Source organism: Dysidea avara, chromosome 5 (genome assembly GCF_963678975.1).
Source record: "Dysidea avara chromosome 5, odDysAvar1.4, whole genome shotgun sequence".
NCBI classification, from domain to species: Eukaryota; Metazoa; Porifera; class Demospongiae; order Dictyoceratida; family Dysideidae; genus Dysidea; species Dysidea avara.
The window spans coordinates 3,260,887-3,276,254 of record NC_089276.1 but is presented as its reverse complement, the minus strand read 5'-3'; the positions used below and the strand labels follow the sequence as shown (position 1 = coordinate 3,276,254).

General features: G+C 37.9%; 1 protein-coding gene across 2 annotated transcripts in view; it reads right to left on the bottom strand.

Annotated features, from left to right (window-relative positions):
* The window catches only part of LOC136255731 (receptor-type tyrosine-protein phosphatase S-like), a 133,059-nt gene that overhangs the window by 14,657 nt on the left and 103,034 nt on the right, over positions 1–15,368 (bottom strand). For both annotated transcript variants that reach the window (XM_066048571.1, XM_066048572.1), the window contains 18 exons: positions 6,293–6,581; positions 5,530–5,560; positions 3,336–3,459; positions 3,170–3,276; positions 2,992–3,112; positions 2,342–2,499; positions 2,173–2,294; positions 2,033–2,120; positions 1,903–1,976; positions 1,807–1,843; positions 1,608–1,705; positions 1,440–1,562; positions 1,217–1,377; positions 1,028–1,163; positions 832–981; positions 659–752; positions 541–605; positions 353–487 (listed from right to left, as the gene is read on the bottom strand). In XM_066048571.1, the coding sequence (XP_065904643.1) occupies positions 353–487; positions 541–605; positions 659–752; positions 832–981; positions 1,028–1,163; positions 1,217–1,377; positions 1,440–1,562; positions 1,608–1,705; positions 1,807–1,843; positions 1,903–1,976; positions 2,033–2,120; positions 2,173–2,294; positions 2,342–2,499; positions 2,992–3,112; positions 3,170–3,276; positions 3,336–3,459; positions 5,530–5,560; positions 6,293–6,581 (2,113 nt within the window). The remainder of the gene's footprint in view (positions 1–352; positions 488–540; positions 606–658; positions 753–831; positions 982–1,027; positions 1,164–1,216; positions 1,378–1,439; positions 1,563–1,607; positions 1,706–1,806; positions 1,844–1,902; positions 1,977–2,032; positions 2,121–2,172; positions 2,295–2,341; positions 2,500–2,991; positions 3,113–3,169; positions 3,277–3,335; positions 3,460–5,529; positions 5,561–6,292; positions 6,582–15,368) is intronic.

Genomic DNA, 15,368 nt, shown 5'->3' with positions numbered 1-15,368 from the left:
GCTGTATAAATATCGGTAGCGATATCGGTCCTCGTACTGTTCTGTACCGATGCCGATATTGGTAAAAATTGCCATATCGGTGGCCGATATTTTGGCCAATCCGATTATCGGTACAGCTCTAATTATAAATATATCACGATATTTCAATTATCACAACACCAAAAATATTTTCGGTGTGTATAGATAATTTAAGCATATTGAAATATTGATTCATTGCCAACATGAGCCCCAACTGAGCGTGTGACATTTTACAGTGTTGTATAATTTTGGTACTACAAAGTACTGTACATGCAACATTGTATTCTGAAGCTCAATGTAATCAAACCACGCAAGCGACTATGCTATTGCTGACCTGACCACCCTCTTCCAGTTCACAGAGCATCACAACACACGCACACTGCCTGTCCATCATCATCTTCCAAAAGTCCCTAACAGTGTTTTGCATTGGAGATTGTGCCACTATGAATGCTTTGTCCTGCTTGTAGCCCTGGGACAAAATAATACACGTTGATATTAAATAATGCACACAAGGTACATCACCTTGAGGAAGGCTGCATTAATGTAATCTGGTTTCTCCTTTCTGAGAATTACTCGTCCTTTCTCCACTGCAACCAAAGCCAAAATGAAGCGCTAATACTTACCATAGCTTAATACTTACTTGGAGGGCAATGATTAGGACGATTCTTGTCGGGATTTCTCAAAGCACTGTTTGATACTTGCTCCTCTACCCTTGGGCTGACTTGCTCTAGTACCTACCCAATGTATAAAAACATACTTATACACATGTACACAAAAGTTAGAGGTCACCACAGTCTCATCACCTGTACCAACCTTAAACTGCTGTTCATAACCCGTGAGGTTAGTATGTGGATCTCTCTGTTTCAGCTTGGCCACCATTCTCTGTAGATCAGGAGCACTAACTTGTGTATTACCACAAGTGATGGACTCAAGGATTCCATCATGCATGAACATGTATTGTTCCTACAGTGAGAAGTAAGCAAGAGAAACAACTACAAGTGTAACTGACCAATGCTTGCACCATGTGTGGACGTTGATGCCTCAGCTTATTAACAATGTTGTAAATGTCTACCACTCCTTCTGCCTTTACTTGCTCCAGAGCAATATCAATGGTAATGAAAGTACCAGTACGACCCACACCAGCACTAGAAAACGGCACCTCAAGTGCAATGGTCGTTATTGTGTAATTATTGCTAACCTGCAATGGACCATCATGGGACCAATGGAGCTGTGATGGTTAGCACGAACTCTCCTATGGAATGCCAACATGGCAGTAGCATATTCTGGTACACCATGGTCAGGCCATGCTGTAAAGTGGTACTGGGTCACCACACGGAGATGGTTTCTTTGTTCAGCATTCTGTGTAAACAATAGATGTACTGTGAATAGCATTTTAAAAAAAAGGAAATAAAACTACTGACCTTGAGTTCAATTGTCCGGACAACATAATCAGCAAACTCAAACTCTTCAGACAATTGCACTCTTAATGGTCCAAATGTTAGTGATTCCCCAACTGCATTGGGCCAATACTGAACACACTTTACCTACAAAGAGTATTTTCTATCACATACAATACATAATCATGCTACCTTTTCTCCTTCTTTAAGGTTGGTAACCATCACTATAGTTGGAGGATGTTCTTGCCAAATGAGTCGCCAGAAATCAGCAAGAGTCTTGTTAACAGGAGCTATAGGGAAGTACATACAACATTGACTGTAGCTCCAAATAAATGTTCACAACATTAGCTATGCACATGCAAAAGTAGCTAATTGTTTAAATAAAGTTTACCTTGAGCAGCAATAAAATATTTCGGATGTTGGTATCCCTGTAAACAAAGGGCAATGAATACTATACAGATAGATAAAGTAGTTGTCAATTGCTTACATCCACAGGAGATGCATTTACATAATCGTCTTTGTATTCTCCACATGGTACAAGAGCAACACGATTATTGTCATCTACAAAACAGAACATAAAATACTCATTTGTAAAGCCTTTATACAGGTGAACTTACAAGCAACAATGTTAGCAAATCTGTTCTTGAAATTGTTGGATGATGCACTACCGACAGCAGTTGACATGTCTTTTCCATTGTAGAATGACTATATATTCAGTATAAAAAGTGACAAGCAGATCGAAGTTCATAAAATTAACTTCATATTCATCTTTAAATCCTTGGTTACTATTTTCATGGAGCATATTAACATACACTCCAAATTCACCAGTTGGTATGGGCTTGTGTCTGTGGACTGGTCTTGGGGACGGTAATGGTTTAGCTAAAGGAACACAATCCATACCCTATAATGTACACTTGTATACATACCCTTAGTGGACTTCACAGTTAGATTGGTTCTGGCTTCACTGCTACCGGAACTGCTTGTAGCCTGACATCTCCACTCACCCTCATGATCTGTCCTTACTACAGTCAATGTTAACTGACCATTACTGCTAATAACAACATCATCATTCTCTGTCATATCCCTAAAATATCACAATGTAAGCTGATGAATTTAGAAAATGCAGTGTAGATGTTTAGACATCAGTGTATCTACTACAAGCATTGTATGGTGGGCGAAGCAAAGCTTTGAGACATGATACAGTCTCTTGCGGGCACTAGATCTGCCCCCAGATTTGCATGAGTAGTGCATAGGTGCCCGGTGTTTCTGGATAGGAAAGACCATACATATAGCAACGAAAGATTTTGCCTTCTTGTGCGTGTTTGTGTGTGTGTGTGTGTGTGTGTGTGTGTGTGTGTGTGTGTGTGTGTGTGTGTGTGTGTGTGTGTGTGTGTACTCTGTGTGTATTGTGTGTACGTGTGCATGTATGTATTACAAGTACATGTGCATGTGTGCGTGCGTACGTGTGTGTGTGTCCCTTACTATTTGGATGTATGATCTGTTAACTGGGCAGGGAAGAAGAGGAGGTGTGTGTATCATGTATATGTACTGTATGTATGTCCCTACATATACGTACTTGCTATTCAAATACCAGTAGACATCTGGTGCAGGTTTACCAGTCACATGATATGGAAAAGTGTATGATTGTCCCTCAGTTGCCACCAGATCTTTGGGTAGTCCAATAATTTCAGGCTCAACTGGACAAGATCATATAACTAAAAAAATAGAAGAAAAGTTGGTATAACATAGCTTACAAGAACCAGCTGATTTTCCATGATCTGTCATATCCTTGAGAGCAACAACACTGCTGTCCTCCATGTAAGACTTTTTACCTGAAAATGCAGATCCTCCATTGCGACGTCTGAAAAAGCAAGCAAACAAACGTAATTAAGAGGACATTTATAAACAATTCTTCCTTACCTCATATATATTACAACAAAGATAATGATGATAACGATGACCGCAACGATAGAGATTGCAACAATCACACCAATAATTATTCCTGGAGAGCCTCCCCCATCACCACTACCACCACTAGATGCAGCTGTAATTAACAGACACGACAAGTATAGTACAAGCCATTAACTACTAACAAACCTGTTTTGCATTTAAAACTCTAAAGTGTATGCATATTGTTAATTAATTAATCCTTAAAGCACTATAAAACTTTTGATGAACGTGTTGTTTACACAAAACAGACAAAATGACCAGGTAAGGTAGGTTTTCCAACTTTATTAGCCAAAAACCATTCACCAAGGGAAGGTTACTATTTAGGAAGGGTAAATATTATTGCAATTCACTTTATATAAAGTGATTAAGAAAGTATGCTATTTGCCACACAGCATACCTCATCTTGTCTTCATCGCAGTTTGAACCATGTGATGGCCTGATTAGCTATCAAATGACAAATCAGCCAAAGTGTTTTGCAGTGAATTGAACAAACTGGGAAGGAGTTGTGGATCATTTACTTTAAAGGATTTGGGTGGTTATTTAATGAAATTATTTTCAGGGTAAACTTTGGTGCTTACACTTTATTACACCTTGAGTAGAATGATGTAAACTACAAAGCCATAGTATATATGAATGCTCCAAAAGTTACGTTTTTTACAGGTCACATGAAAGTTATGCAGTAATTTGCTTTATCTTGGTGCAAAATTTAGTGTCATGACTTACATTGAACAAAAATTATTTTACACCAGAAATTTTATGTGACTAGAGTATCTTGAAATCTTTTGCAACACTGGTAGATTTAGACACATTCCCTGATGCTTAATGTGTCTTAGTTGAAAGCCAATAGCTACATTATTAAAGGCAGCTAGCCACACGCATTAATGCAAGAAAATTTTGACTAGTATCTCTGAGACAAAATGGTGCAATAAGATTTCATGCAAAATATTTTTGTACGTGAATATTATTTTATAACGAAAATAAAGCGAATTATGGTAGTTAACTATATCACAGCAGGAGTACAATATCCTGGTTATTGATGTGAGTTGAAATGAAGCTAAGAACAAGTAACACAAAGCTACATGAATATACTGCTTTCAAGGGATAAGTGCTGGCTGCTTATTCCAAGCCCAGTGGCATGTCATACAAACAGTTTAAGCTTGATAGAGCCTTGGCCATGGCTACTTACACAGTAACCTTAATAGGTTCCCCTGGTAAATAAGTATTTTAGCAAGAAATAAATAATAAAACTTCAGTATACCACTACAGAGTAATAATAATACACGTGCACATACATTTTGCAGTCATATAATATTCAGTAAAACCTGCATATTTAACACTTCAGACAATTAACAGGTACAAGAAAAAATCATACCAGGAACAAAGCCCAAGTTTGTATTTCCTTCTTAGTAGATATGTTGAAGTGACACCTGGTGTTTAATCAAATTCAAGTTGTGGTAAAATTCCATTATTGTAACAGTATAAATAGAAAAACCTTTATACCATATTGACTACATGTCATAGCCCTATGATGTATTGCTACGTGTAGTAGCACAACCTAACATGTCACCATTATGAAGTCCTTTCGATACACTGAAGAAGTATGCATAATGTATGTAGCATTTGTTTGTTACCTAGGAAAGCCACACCGAGTGTTGGGTAGCCAAAAAATGACTTTGGGAACCGTTAATTTATCGAAATCAATTTGTGCACAAGAATATAATATTGACACTGAGGTGTCAGGGTTAAATATATTGAACTTTTCTTTGAGATCATGAGATGTTTGATGACACGTGACCAACTTCTTCTGCCTTTGTACAGTGTGTTGACTACATGAAGGCCTAAAAATGATTGACTAACAGTTACATATGTATCTGCATTCAATAAGATTATTACTAACTACTCACACTCACGTCATTACTCGTATCATTTTCATGGTACTAAACTTAATGTTGCTAAGCTTGAAACAGCAGCTAGGAAATGAACTAAAGCTACTAACAGGAGACTTCATGAAGAGCTCCGGTCTATACAAGCAAATAAGGTAGATATTATTATTATTATTTTATAAAAGGGAAAGAGAGTACCCAAGTCATACACCAGCACTGTTGTGAACTATGCATGTTTTACTGAATCTTCACACAAGTAATTATGATTATTGAATACTTACTAGAAACACTCAAAGATGAACTAGTAGAAAACTGAAAGGAAATGAACAATGATAATAAATAGCTATTAGTTCATTGTAACTGTAAAGTGTTCATGGTAATCACAAAATGTAACTGGCTGAGCAAAAAAGGTGACTGGTTGTTTTTGCACATTCCTCAAATTCCATTTTATTGCTCTTCTTATAGTAGCAAAGGAGTGGATTGCCAGAGTTTCAGCCTTTTATGATGAAAAGTATTGAAGTTTTAGTGCTAGACATTTGGAACAGTAACAAGTTCGATTTGTACGGCAACAATACAGTAAATGAATTACAGGTGTTTAATTAATCATAACTCATGACTAAAACAAGGTCCGAAGATGGAACTTACATGTAGCTCAATCTGTTCATCATGAACTGGCAAATCCATTATGGTATGCTATATCCTCAATGTGCACAAAGAAGAAAGCCATTTTAATAATAGAATGATGACAGTAAACTATATTTCTACTGCATCATAAACAAGCACCCATACCTTGTGTGCCTTTTACTGAAATAAAGATTTTGTTACTCTCCATGAACAGGCAAAAATGATGGTGCATAGGTTTTTATTGACTTGAACTAATGTTTCACAGCATACTGAAGTGGTTAAAATGTGCATAAAATTTGTTATGTATATAGCATGCATATTTTAATAAGTTTATTTCAATATGTTTTTATAGCAAAACAGAATTTTGCAAAAATGACTGATTTTTGCTCAGCCAGTCACAAATAACTATAGGACACTCACCAGATCATCAGTAGTATATGCTCTGACCAGTATAGCATACATTGCGTTAGATTGTAATTGAACATTGACATAAGATTCTCCACCAATACTTGACCTCATCCCATCCCCCACTATGTAAGGATAAGGATGGTCACTGATATCACTAGTCTCTACTATGCCAGTAATATAGGTGTAAAGTTCACTATTACTGATTGCAAAATTAGCTCCCTCATTATTGTATGGACCAACATCTTTCTCATTTGCAGTGCTGTTTTCATCTCCATTAATGACCACAATAACAGCATAGTACCTATAAGGTAATATTGATATAAAAATCATTATTGTGCGTGGTTTGTATTTATGTTAAATCATTAGATAATTAATAATACCCTATCGAGGACCAAGTTGCTTTTCAAGTATGGAGGAATGAGTGACTTTTTATAAGGGAAAACACTAGTCTTCTATGAAATGAAGACGGATTGACATAAAGCAATGATTATTTTCTGCACTTCAATAATATTGTTCTACACAAAAGAGTACTTATGACGTAAAACAATGAACGGTGCTTGTCTTTTTCATCAAACTTCCACTATATTTCTTGTTTATCATGAATCCATTTTGTATTCATGTGATCTTCCACCACATAGAGAGTGTAATAACAACATGGGAAAAAGCAGGGATATAGAATAGCTGTGCAGCCCCCAAAATTAGCAAAAACATGCACTTTTATCAAGACACACGGTAGTGTGTCGTGCGGCCCAAGAAGCCGGCGCGCCACACCGTGAGTATATTGACAGGAAGAACGAAAACGTCATTTTCACACCTTTGTATCTCGGTGATCACTTATCTGATTGGAACCAAATTTGCCACACAGTTGCCCGCCAGCCAAGGGAGTCTACATTCCAAATTTGAAGGAAATCGCTCCAGCCATTTCCGAGATACGAGCTGCCAAAGTTTCGTTTTTTTTTCTTCGTTTTTTTTTTTCTTCTTCTTCTTCGTCTTTTCGCACACTTGCAAAAATTGCTATAACAAGCAAACGCGTACTCCGATCGCCTTGAAATTTGGCACACAGAAAGGGAGTCCAAAGGCGAATCCTAGCATCAAATTTGGTACAAATCCGATGAATGGTTCAGGAGTTATGACCGATTATTCGCGTAAAACAAGATCGATTTGTTGTCACGCCTACAGGGTAAACCGCTTCATGGAATGAGTTGAAAATTGCTATGTAGATGGAGTAACCATCGTAGGAGTGCCTTTTGGTGGTTTGAAAGGAATCGAGATAAAGACCATGGAGATATGACACAAAACCCAACCTGTGTCACAATTACGCGATCGATTTTTATGAATAAGAAAGTATTAGTTTTCACGCCTACTAGGCAAACCGCTTAGAGCAATGAGCTGAAAATCGGTGTATAGCTGGAATAATCTTCATAGAAAGTCCTTGCAGTAGTACAGAAGAATCGGATTACAAACCACTGAGTTATGATTCGAAAGCCAACTCCGTGTAGCAAATGCGAGATCGAGATACTCTAATAGAACAGTCACCCTAATAGAGCATTCGGCTAATTTATTTACTCCATTATAGAATTTTATTACATCACAAGTTATTCTGTAGGGAGTTCAGCTGCAAACAGTTAATCTTATAGACAGTTCAGCAAGAAGACAGTCACCATGTGGAGAGTTAAGCAAATATATCACTATAGAGATTCAGAACATTACAAGTCACACTGAAGAAAGTTTAGCTATAAACAAGTCATGCACTGTGTAGAGAATTCAGCTACAATTAAGTCACTCTCTAGAGAATTCAGTTACACAGAATTCTGCTACACACAAGTCACTGTGGAGAGAGTTCAGCTACAAACAAATTACCCTTTAGAGTGATCAGCTACAAACAAAACACTTTGCAGGGTGTTCAACTGTAACAAATAAATTACCTTTAGAGCGATCAGCAATGAACAAATCAACACAAATCTACCTGTAGAGAGATCAGCTAGAAACAAACCACCCTGAAGAGAGTTCAGCTACAAAAAATCACCCTGTAGAGACATCAGCTGGAAACTAGACACAATGTAAGGAGTTCAGCTACAAGCAATCACCCTGTAGAGAGTTCAGCTAAAACAAATCAACCTGCAGAGAGATCAACTACAAACAAATCACCTTATAGAGAGTTCAGCTACAAACAGATTACCTGTAGAGAGATCGGCTACAAACAAATCAACCTGCAGAGAGATCAGCTATATACACACAAATCAACTTGTAGAGAGATCAGCTACAAACAAATCACCTTGTAGAGAGATCAGCTAGAAACTACACACAATGTAAGGAGTTCAGCTACAAACAAATCACCCTGTAGAGAGATCAGCTACAAACTAGACACAAAGTAAGGAGTTCAGCTACAAGCAAATTACCCTGTAGAGAGTTCATCTACAAACAAATCAACCTGTAGAGCAATCAGCTAGAAACAAATCGCCCTGAAGAGAGGTCAGCTACAAAAAATCACCCTGTAGAGAGATCAGCTAGAAACAAATCACCCTGAAGAGAGGTCAACTACAAAAAAATCACCCTGTAGAAAGATCAGCTACAAATAAATTGCCCTGTAGAGAGATCGGCTACAAACAAATCAACCTGCAGAGAGATCAGCTACACACAAATCAACTTGTAGAGAGTTCAGCTACAAACAAATTACCCTGTAGAGAGATCGGCTACAAACAAATCAGCCTGTAGAGAGTTCAGCTAAAACAAATCAACCTGCAGAGAGATCAACTACAAACAAATCATCTTATAGAGAGTTCAGCTACAAACAAATTACCCTATAGAGAGATCGGCTACAAACAAATCAACCTGCAGAGAGATCAGCTACACACAAATCAACTTGTAGAGAGATCAATTACAAACAAATCACCCTGTAGAGAGATCAGCTAGAAACTACACACAATGTAAGGAGTTCAGCTACAAATAAATCACCTTGTAGAGAGTTCAGCTACAAACAAATCACTCTGTAGAGAGATCAGCTAGAAACTGGACACAATGTAAGGAGTTCAGCTACAAGCAAATCGCCCTTTAGTGAGTTCAGCTACAAACAAATCAACCTGCAGTGAGATCACCTACAAAAAAGCACCTTGTACAGAGTTCAGCTACAAACAAATTACCCTGTAGAGAGATCGGCTACAAACAAATCAACCAGTAGAAAGATCAGCTACACACAAATCAACTTGTAGAGAGATCAGCTACAAACAAATCACCCTGTAGAGAGATCAGCTAGAAACTAGTCACAATGTAAGGAGTTCAGCTACAAGTAAATCACCCTGTAGAGAGTTCAGCTAAAACAAATCAACCTGCAGAGAGATCAGCTACAAATAAAGACAGTTCAGCTACAAACAAATTACCTTGTAGAGAGATCGGCTGCAAATTAATCAACCTGCAGAGAGATCAGCTACACACAAATCAATTTGTAGAGAGATCAGCTACAAACAAATCGCCCTGTAGAGAGATCAGCTAGAAACTAGATACAATGCAAGGAGTTCAGCTACAAGCAAAATCACCCTTTAGTGAGTTCAGCTACAAACAAATCAACCTGCAGTGAGATCACCCACAAAAACGCACTTGTACAGAGTTCAGTTACAAACAAATCACCCTGTAGAGAGATCAGGTAGAAGAATTCACCTTGTAGAGAGTTCATTTACAAAGAAACCATCATATAGAGAGTTCAGCTACAAAGAAATTACCCCGTAGAGAGTTCAGCTAGAAGAAGTCACCTTGTAAAGAGTTTAGCTACAAAGAAACCATCATGTACAGAGTTCAGCTACAAAGAAACCACCTGTACAGAATTCAACTACAAACAAATCACCCTGTATAGAGATCAGCTAGAAGAAGTTACCTTGTAGATAGTTCAGCTACAACAATTCACCCTGTAGAAAGATCATGCTAGAAGAAGTCACCTTGTAGAGTGTTCAGTTACAAAGAAACCATTATGTAGAGAGTTCAGCTGCAAGCAAATCACTCTGTAGAGAGTTCAGCTACAAAGAAACCGCCATGTAGAGAGTTCAGCCTCATACAAACCACCTAGTAGAGAATTCAACTACAACAAATCACCCTGTAGAGAAGAAGTTACCTTGTAGAGAGTTCAGCTACAAAGAAACCACCATGTAGAGAGTTTAGCTGCAAACAATTCACCTGTAGAGAGTTCAGCTAGAAACAAATCACCCCGTAGAGAGATCAACTGGACGAAGTCACCTTGTAGAGAGTTCAGCTACAAAGAAACAATCATGTAGAGAGTTCAGCTGCAAACAAATCACCCTGCAGAGAGTTCAGCTACAAAAAAATCACCCTGTAGAGAGTTCAGCTAGACGAAGTCACCTTATAGAGAGTTCAGCTACAAAGAAACCATCATGTAGAGAGTTCGGCTATAAAGACACCACCATGTAGAGAGTTTAGCTGCAAACAAATCACCTGTTACAGAGAGTTCAGCTACAAAGAAACCATCCTGTATATAGTTCAGCTACATTTCAAGTCACCCAGTAGAGAGATCAACTGCAAAAAAAATCCTGTGGGGAATAATGAGCATGTAATAAATATATGTATATAATTTGTATAATTACTAATAAAATCAAAAATAATTGAAGTACTAAAATTCTTCTTTAAGTTCTTTTCTTCTTCCTGTGGTAAAGAAAAAAACAGATGGGTTAAGAAAGCCCCAAAGCCAGCCATAGGCCGGCTTTGCAGTATACAAATACAAAAAGAAGTGATATCTAATCAAAAACAGCCAAGCTGTAAAAAAAGGTGCGGCCCCCATAAAGGCCATGGTGAAAAAAGATGTGAAATCCAAGGTGGCGGCCAAGAAATGGCTGTGATGGTAGGTTAATGGTTACATTTTAATAACGGCAATTCAGGTGAATTTTGTGCCGCTTGGTCTTGGCACCAAATTCACCTGAATTGTTGTTATTAAAATGTAACCATTAACCTACCATCACAGCCATTTCTTGGCCGCCACCTTGGATTTCACATCTTTTTTCACCATGGCCTTTATGGGGGCCGCACCTTTTTTTACAGCTTGGCTGTTTTTGATTAGATCATAAAACCATGAAACTTTCTACATAAATAGTACTTCACATGACAAATATTTTTAGATATAGTGGCACCACAGGTTTGACCTTGTATGATCTTTATGGTCATTTTATTCACAGAAAATTGATTATATCTGTTATTATCTCCCTGAGGCATTAGTTAACTTGGTACCAAAAACAGAGATCTTGTTGAAAGAAACTACTGGGCTTTATTTGAAATCAATACATGATTTCATTTCAAAGTTAGGATATTTTACAGGTTTTCACTATTGAATTGTCCCATTTGTATAGGTAATTACACACATTTGAGTTAGGCCTGCGCCTAATATGCCGGCATAATTTTGAGAATAATAGGTCACCATTTTCGTGAGAATAATTCCAGAATAATAGGATGGAATAATAGGATGGTTAAAGGCATAATTTTAGAATTATCGGACGTCCACGGGAATAATCGTCAGAATTAAGGGGCGTGCCTCTTCTTGATTAGCTAGCTAGAAGAAGGAAGTAAGCTACTAAGAATGATAGATAGCTGGTATTATTATACGAGTGCTGGCTGAAAGAAGTTGAAGAGCCTCAAAAGATCGATATACTCTAATAAAACGCTCAAATACTCTAATAGAGCAGTCAGATCGTTTCATGTTAACAATCTACAGACAGCATCAGGGATTTACCTGCATGATTATCTACAATTCTGAAACTTGTACATCTCATACCAGTGTATTTCTGTAAGTCTTTCAACAAACCTATTGCTGTCATTATCTGCTGAACTTAGCATATAGTTATAGCTATAACTTTAATACACTGATAATTGAAAAATTACTCCTGATTGCCATTTTAAGCCTGTTGTAATGACTATAACAATTATGTGTAAGGTGGAATGCTTCATTTATGGCTAGCTATTAATTAATTCTGGCAAATCTACTTCTTATATCAGCATCTTGAGAACTAAGCGACTATAGCTACAGAAACTAAATGAGCATTATTGTGGAATAATAGCGGGCTAGATACAAGAATAAAAAAAGAATAATAGGAGAAATTTTTGGGAAATTCTGGAGAGAACAATAGGTAAAATTTTGAGCATATTAGGCTCAGGCCTAATTTGAGTGCAACTATATAATAATTGTACTCCTAATAGCCAAAATTGCATTTGGCATGTACGAGTAATAGTAAAAAATTGTACGAGGTGAAGCTGAACGCCACTTTGGCTGTTACGAGTACAATTATTCCATAATTACATGTGTGATTACCTACTAATCACATAGTGACTACTCTTCATGCTTTGTGATTCACATGAGTTCAGTTGTGAGTGGCCATTAACCTCTAACTGGTGAGCATCATTCTTTCAGCACTTAAAAGGCTTCTACTGTCAGCCTATTAGATTTAGGAGTGGATTAATAAGGGGGTGGGGGAGGTCCATAGGGTTCCATGGAACCCCCCCCCCCCCCTTTCTGGAAGAGCATTAAGGGTACTCGCTGATAATCGAAGCCATTTAAGTGCCAGCCCAGAAACCACATGCGGCTGTTGCATCATAATTGGCATTACTACCATACTTGTAGTATCCGTGTTAAGCGCCAGAGAACACGAGGAAGAGTAGCTTGTTTTTCACTTTAAAAGCCTTGTTTTCTTGAGTGATAGGGTATGCTGGTAGTTTGTATTGTAATTGTAAGCTGCTTATGTAGGGAACTATGTTATCAGCTGGAATCACAAGGCGTTACAAGCTGCTGATGATGGTGTGCCTAGCATAACCTATCTAAGAGCGACTTGCTGGAGACTCCAAGCGTAGCAAGAAGCTGTCCCCATGTGTGAAGAAAAGAAAACAGAGCTTCTTTGTGTTAGAACAGCATTTATGACATGTTATTTTGAAAAGTTGGTGATTGCAGTTAATAGAAATTTGTGTGGTTATTATGTCATAGATATACAGACAAGTACCTGGGATTGGAATCACCCGATTTTTCATGCAGGATCATTGTTACCGGAAGTAGTACTACCTTCAAATTTATTACTCAGAAGACTAGTTCTACTCTTGTGACTACTTCCTAAAACATTAATAATTAGTTGTCGTGTGTTACAAGTCTGTTTCTCTAATAATGGTGATTATGCTTCAGCCAGCTGCATCGACAGACACACCCACAAACCAGGACCGGAGCTAATTAACCATCCCTTTTGCGAGGAAGGCTTACCAACAACTAAACAAACACTCTCACATATAGATATTCTACTGTGAATGGTGTATTTTACTATCCCGCCTTTTTGAAGGGGGTAACAATGATCCGGCAAACGTGTTTGTACTGTAGTCAATGGGCTCACGTGAGATGATTCCAATCCTGGGTACTTGTCTGTATATGTATGATTTGATCAATAATGTTGGGCGCACGCAATCTGCACATGTTTACTAAAAATAAAACTAGTTTTTGGGTGATAGCTGTGAAAGCTTCAAATTTTGCATGGCGATAGGCAGATACATTCTCTACAGGACTATGAAACGATTTTGTCCATAGCACTATAGCTTTGCGAGTAATGGCGATGGAAACACAAGGGTTTGGTTAGTGAAACACACTTTCAGTGCTTATTTATTATCAATGTAAGCTATGGAATAATACTTTTCATAGATATGTGAGTTGTAACCTTAAATATATTTAGTGTGATTTCCAGCGTGCTAGTAGTAAAGATGAAGGACTAGTTTTGATTTAAGTGCTTTGAAAAGAATCTCACATAGCTATAGAACGGTAAAGGCTAGCGAAATTCTGTTTGGTTTGTGTTGAAGAGAAAGGGACCACTACCAATATAAGTACCATATGGATTCATTTTACACGTTGTCTGGTTATGAGAGACAGTACAAATCATGCATTGCATGGCTTAAAATATCTGCGAGCACCCTTAACCCATTCACGGCCAAATTTTCAGGAACCACTGGCTGAATTGCTGAATTGCATCGTACTAACCGTCCAATACACAGAACTATATATCTAAATACTCGCTATAAACTAAAGAGGTGGACTATGTTGTTTGTGTTCACAAAACAATAACCACAATGAAGTTATCAAACAATAAAGTCTAAACTTCGGTAAAACCAGCCCAAACAAACAACGTAAACCCAACTAACTATTTACAAAGGTGAATTATGCTCCAAAGAACTATTCTATACAGTTTGCTTACAGTATGATTCATTCCACAGCCGGTTTCTTTGTGATTTGTCCCATTTCTGCTGTTGCACATGTGTATTTACACTTGTGTATTTACACTTGTGTCCACCATGCCACATCTGGGATACTGTCGACTTTACCTGTCTCCATCAATGTATAACACTTTCTTTGTTGTCAACTACTAGTTTCTAGAACGATTTAATTTACCTATTATAAAAGGTTACATTTTGCTATTATATAACAAATGTGCACTAGACCGGGAAGAGTCTGGTTATCCCAGAAACGGAACTTCTATGGGCATGTCTGTTTCAATACTAGCGCATCTTGTGTTTGCCTTGCCGGGCTCCCCATCCCATGTTGGAGGCATCCGACTCTATCGTCATCATCAGCACTGAAGCTGAAGGGGAGACTGCATTTGGACCTTCCTGTCCAGAGCATACCACCAATTCAAGTCGTTTGTGGCCTCCCTGTTTAAGATCAGGTTGGCATTGAATTTCTTTGCCATATCCTTGGTTTCCATGGATTGGCTTTCCAGAGACACTAGAGTTGATTGAAAACTGCAGTGTTCTGTAGTGAAGCCATATAGTCTGCGTTGAAGCTGAGACCTTCCCACTATGTCTCTCACCGAAACACTCTGTTGTTGAAGGAGGCATTGGACTAATTGTTGTATTTTTCTCAGATTCTCGGATGGAAAAATCAGCTGGAGCCTGACTGTGTCCACCTGAAAGTCCAAGAACTCCAGTTTCTGGTTCAGGCTAGGCATGAGGCTATTATGCTCCAAAAATTGAGCATTATGCTTTTGAACAGTGCTCAAAAAATCACCTATTATGCTTTTGAGAATTTCCCATTATTCCCAAAATTATGCCACCATAATTGGCCAGTTTATTGCTG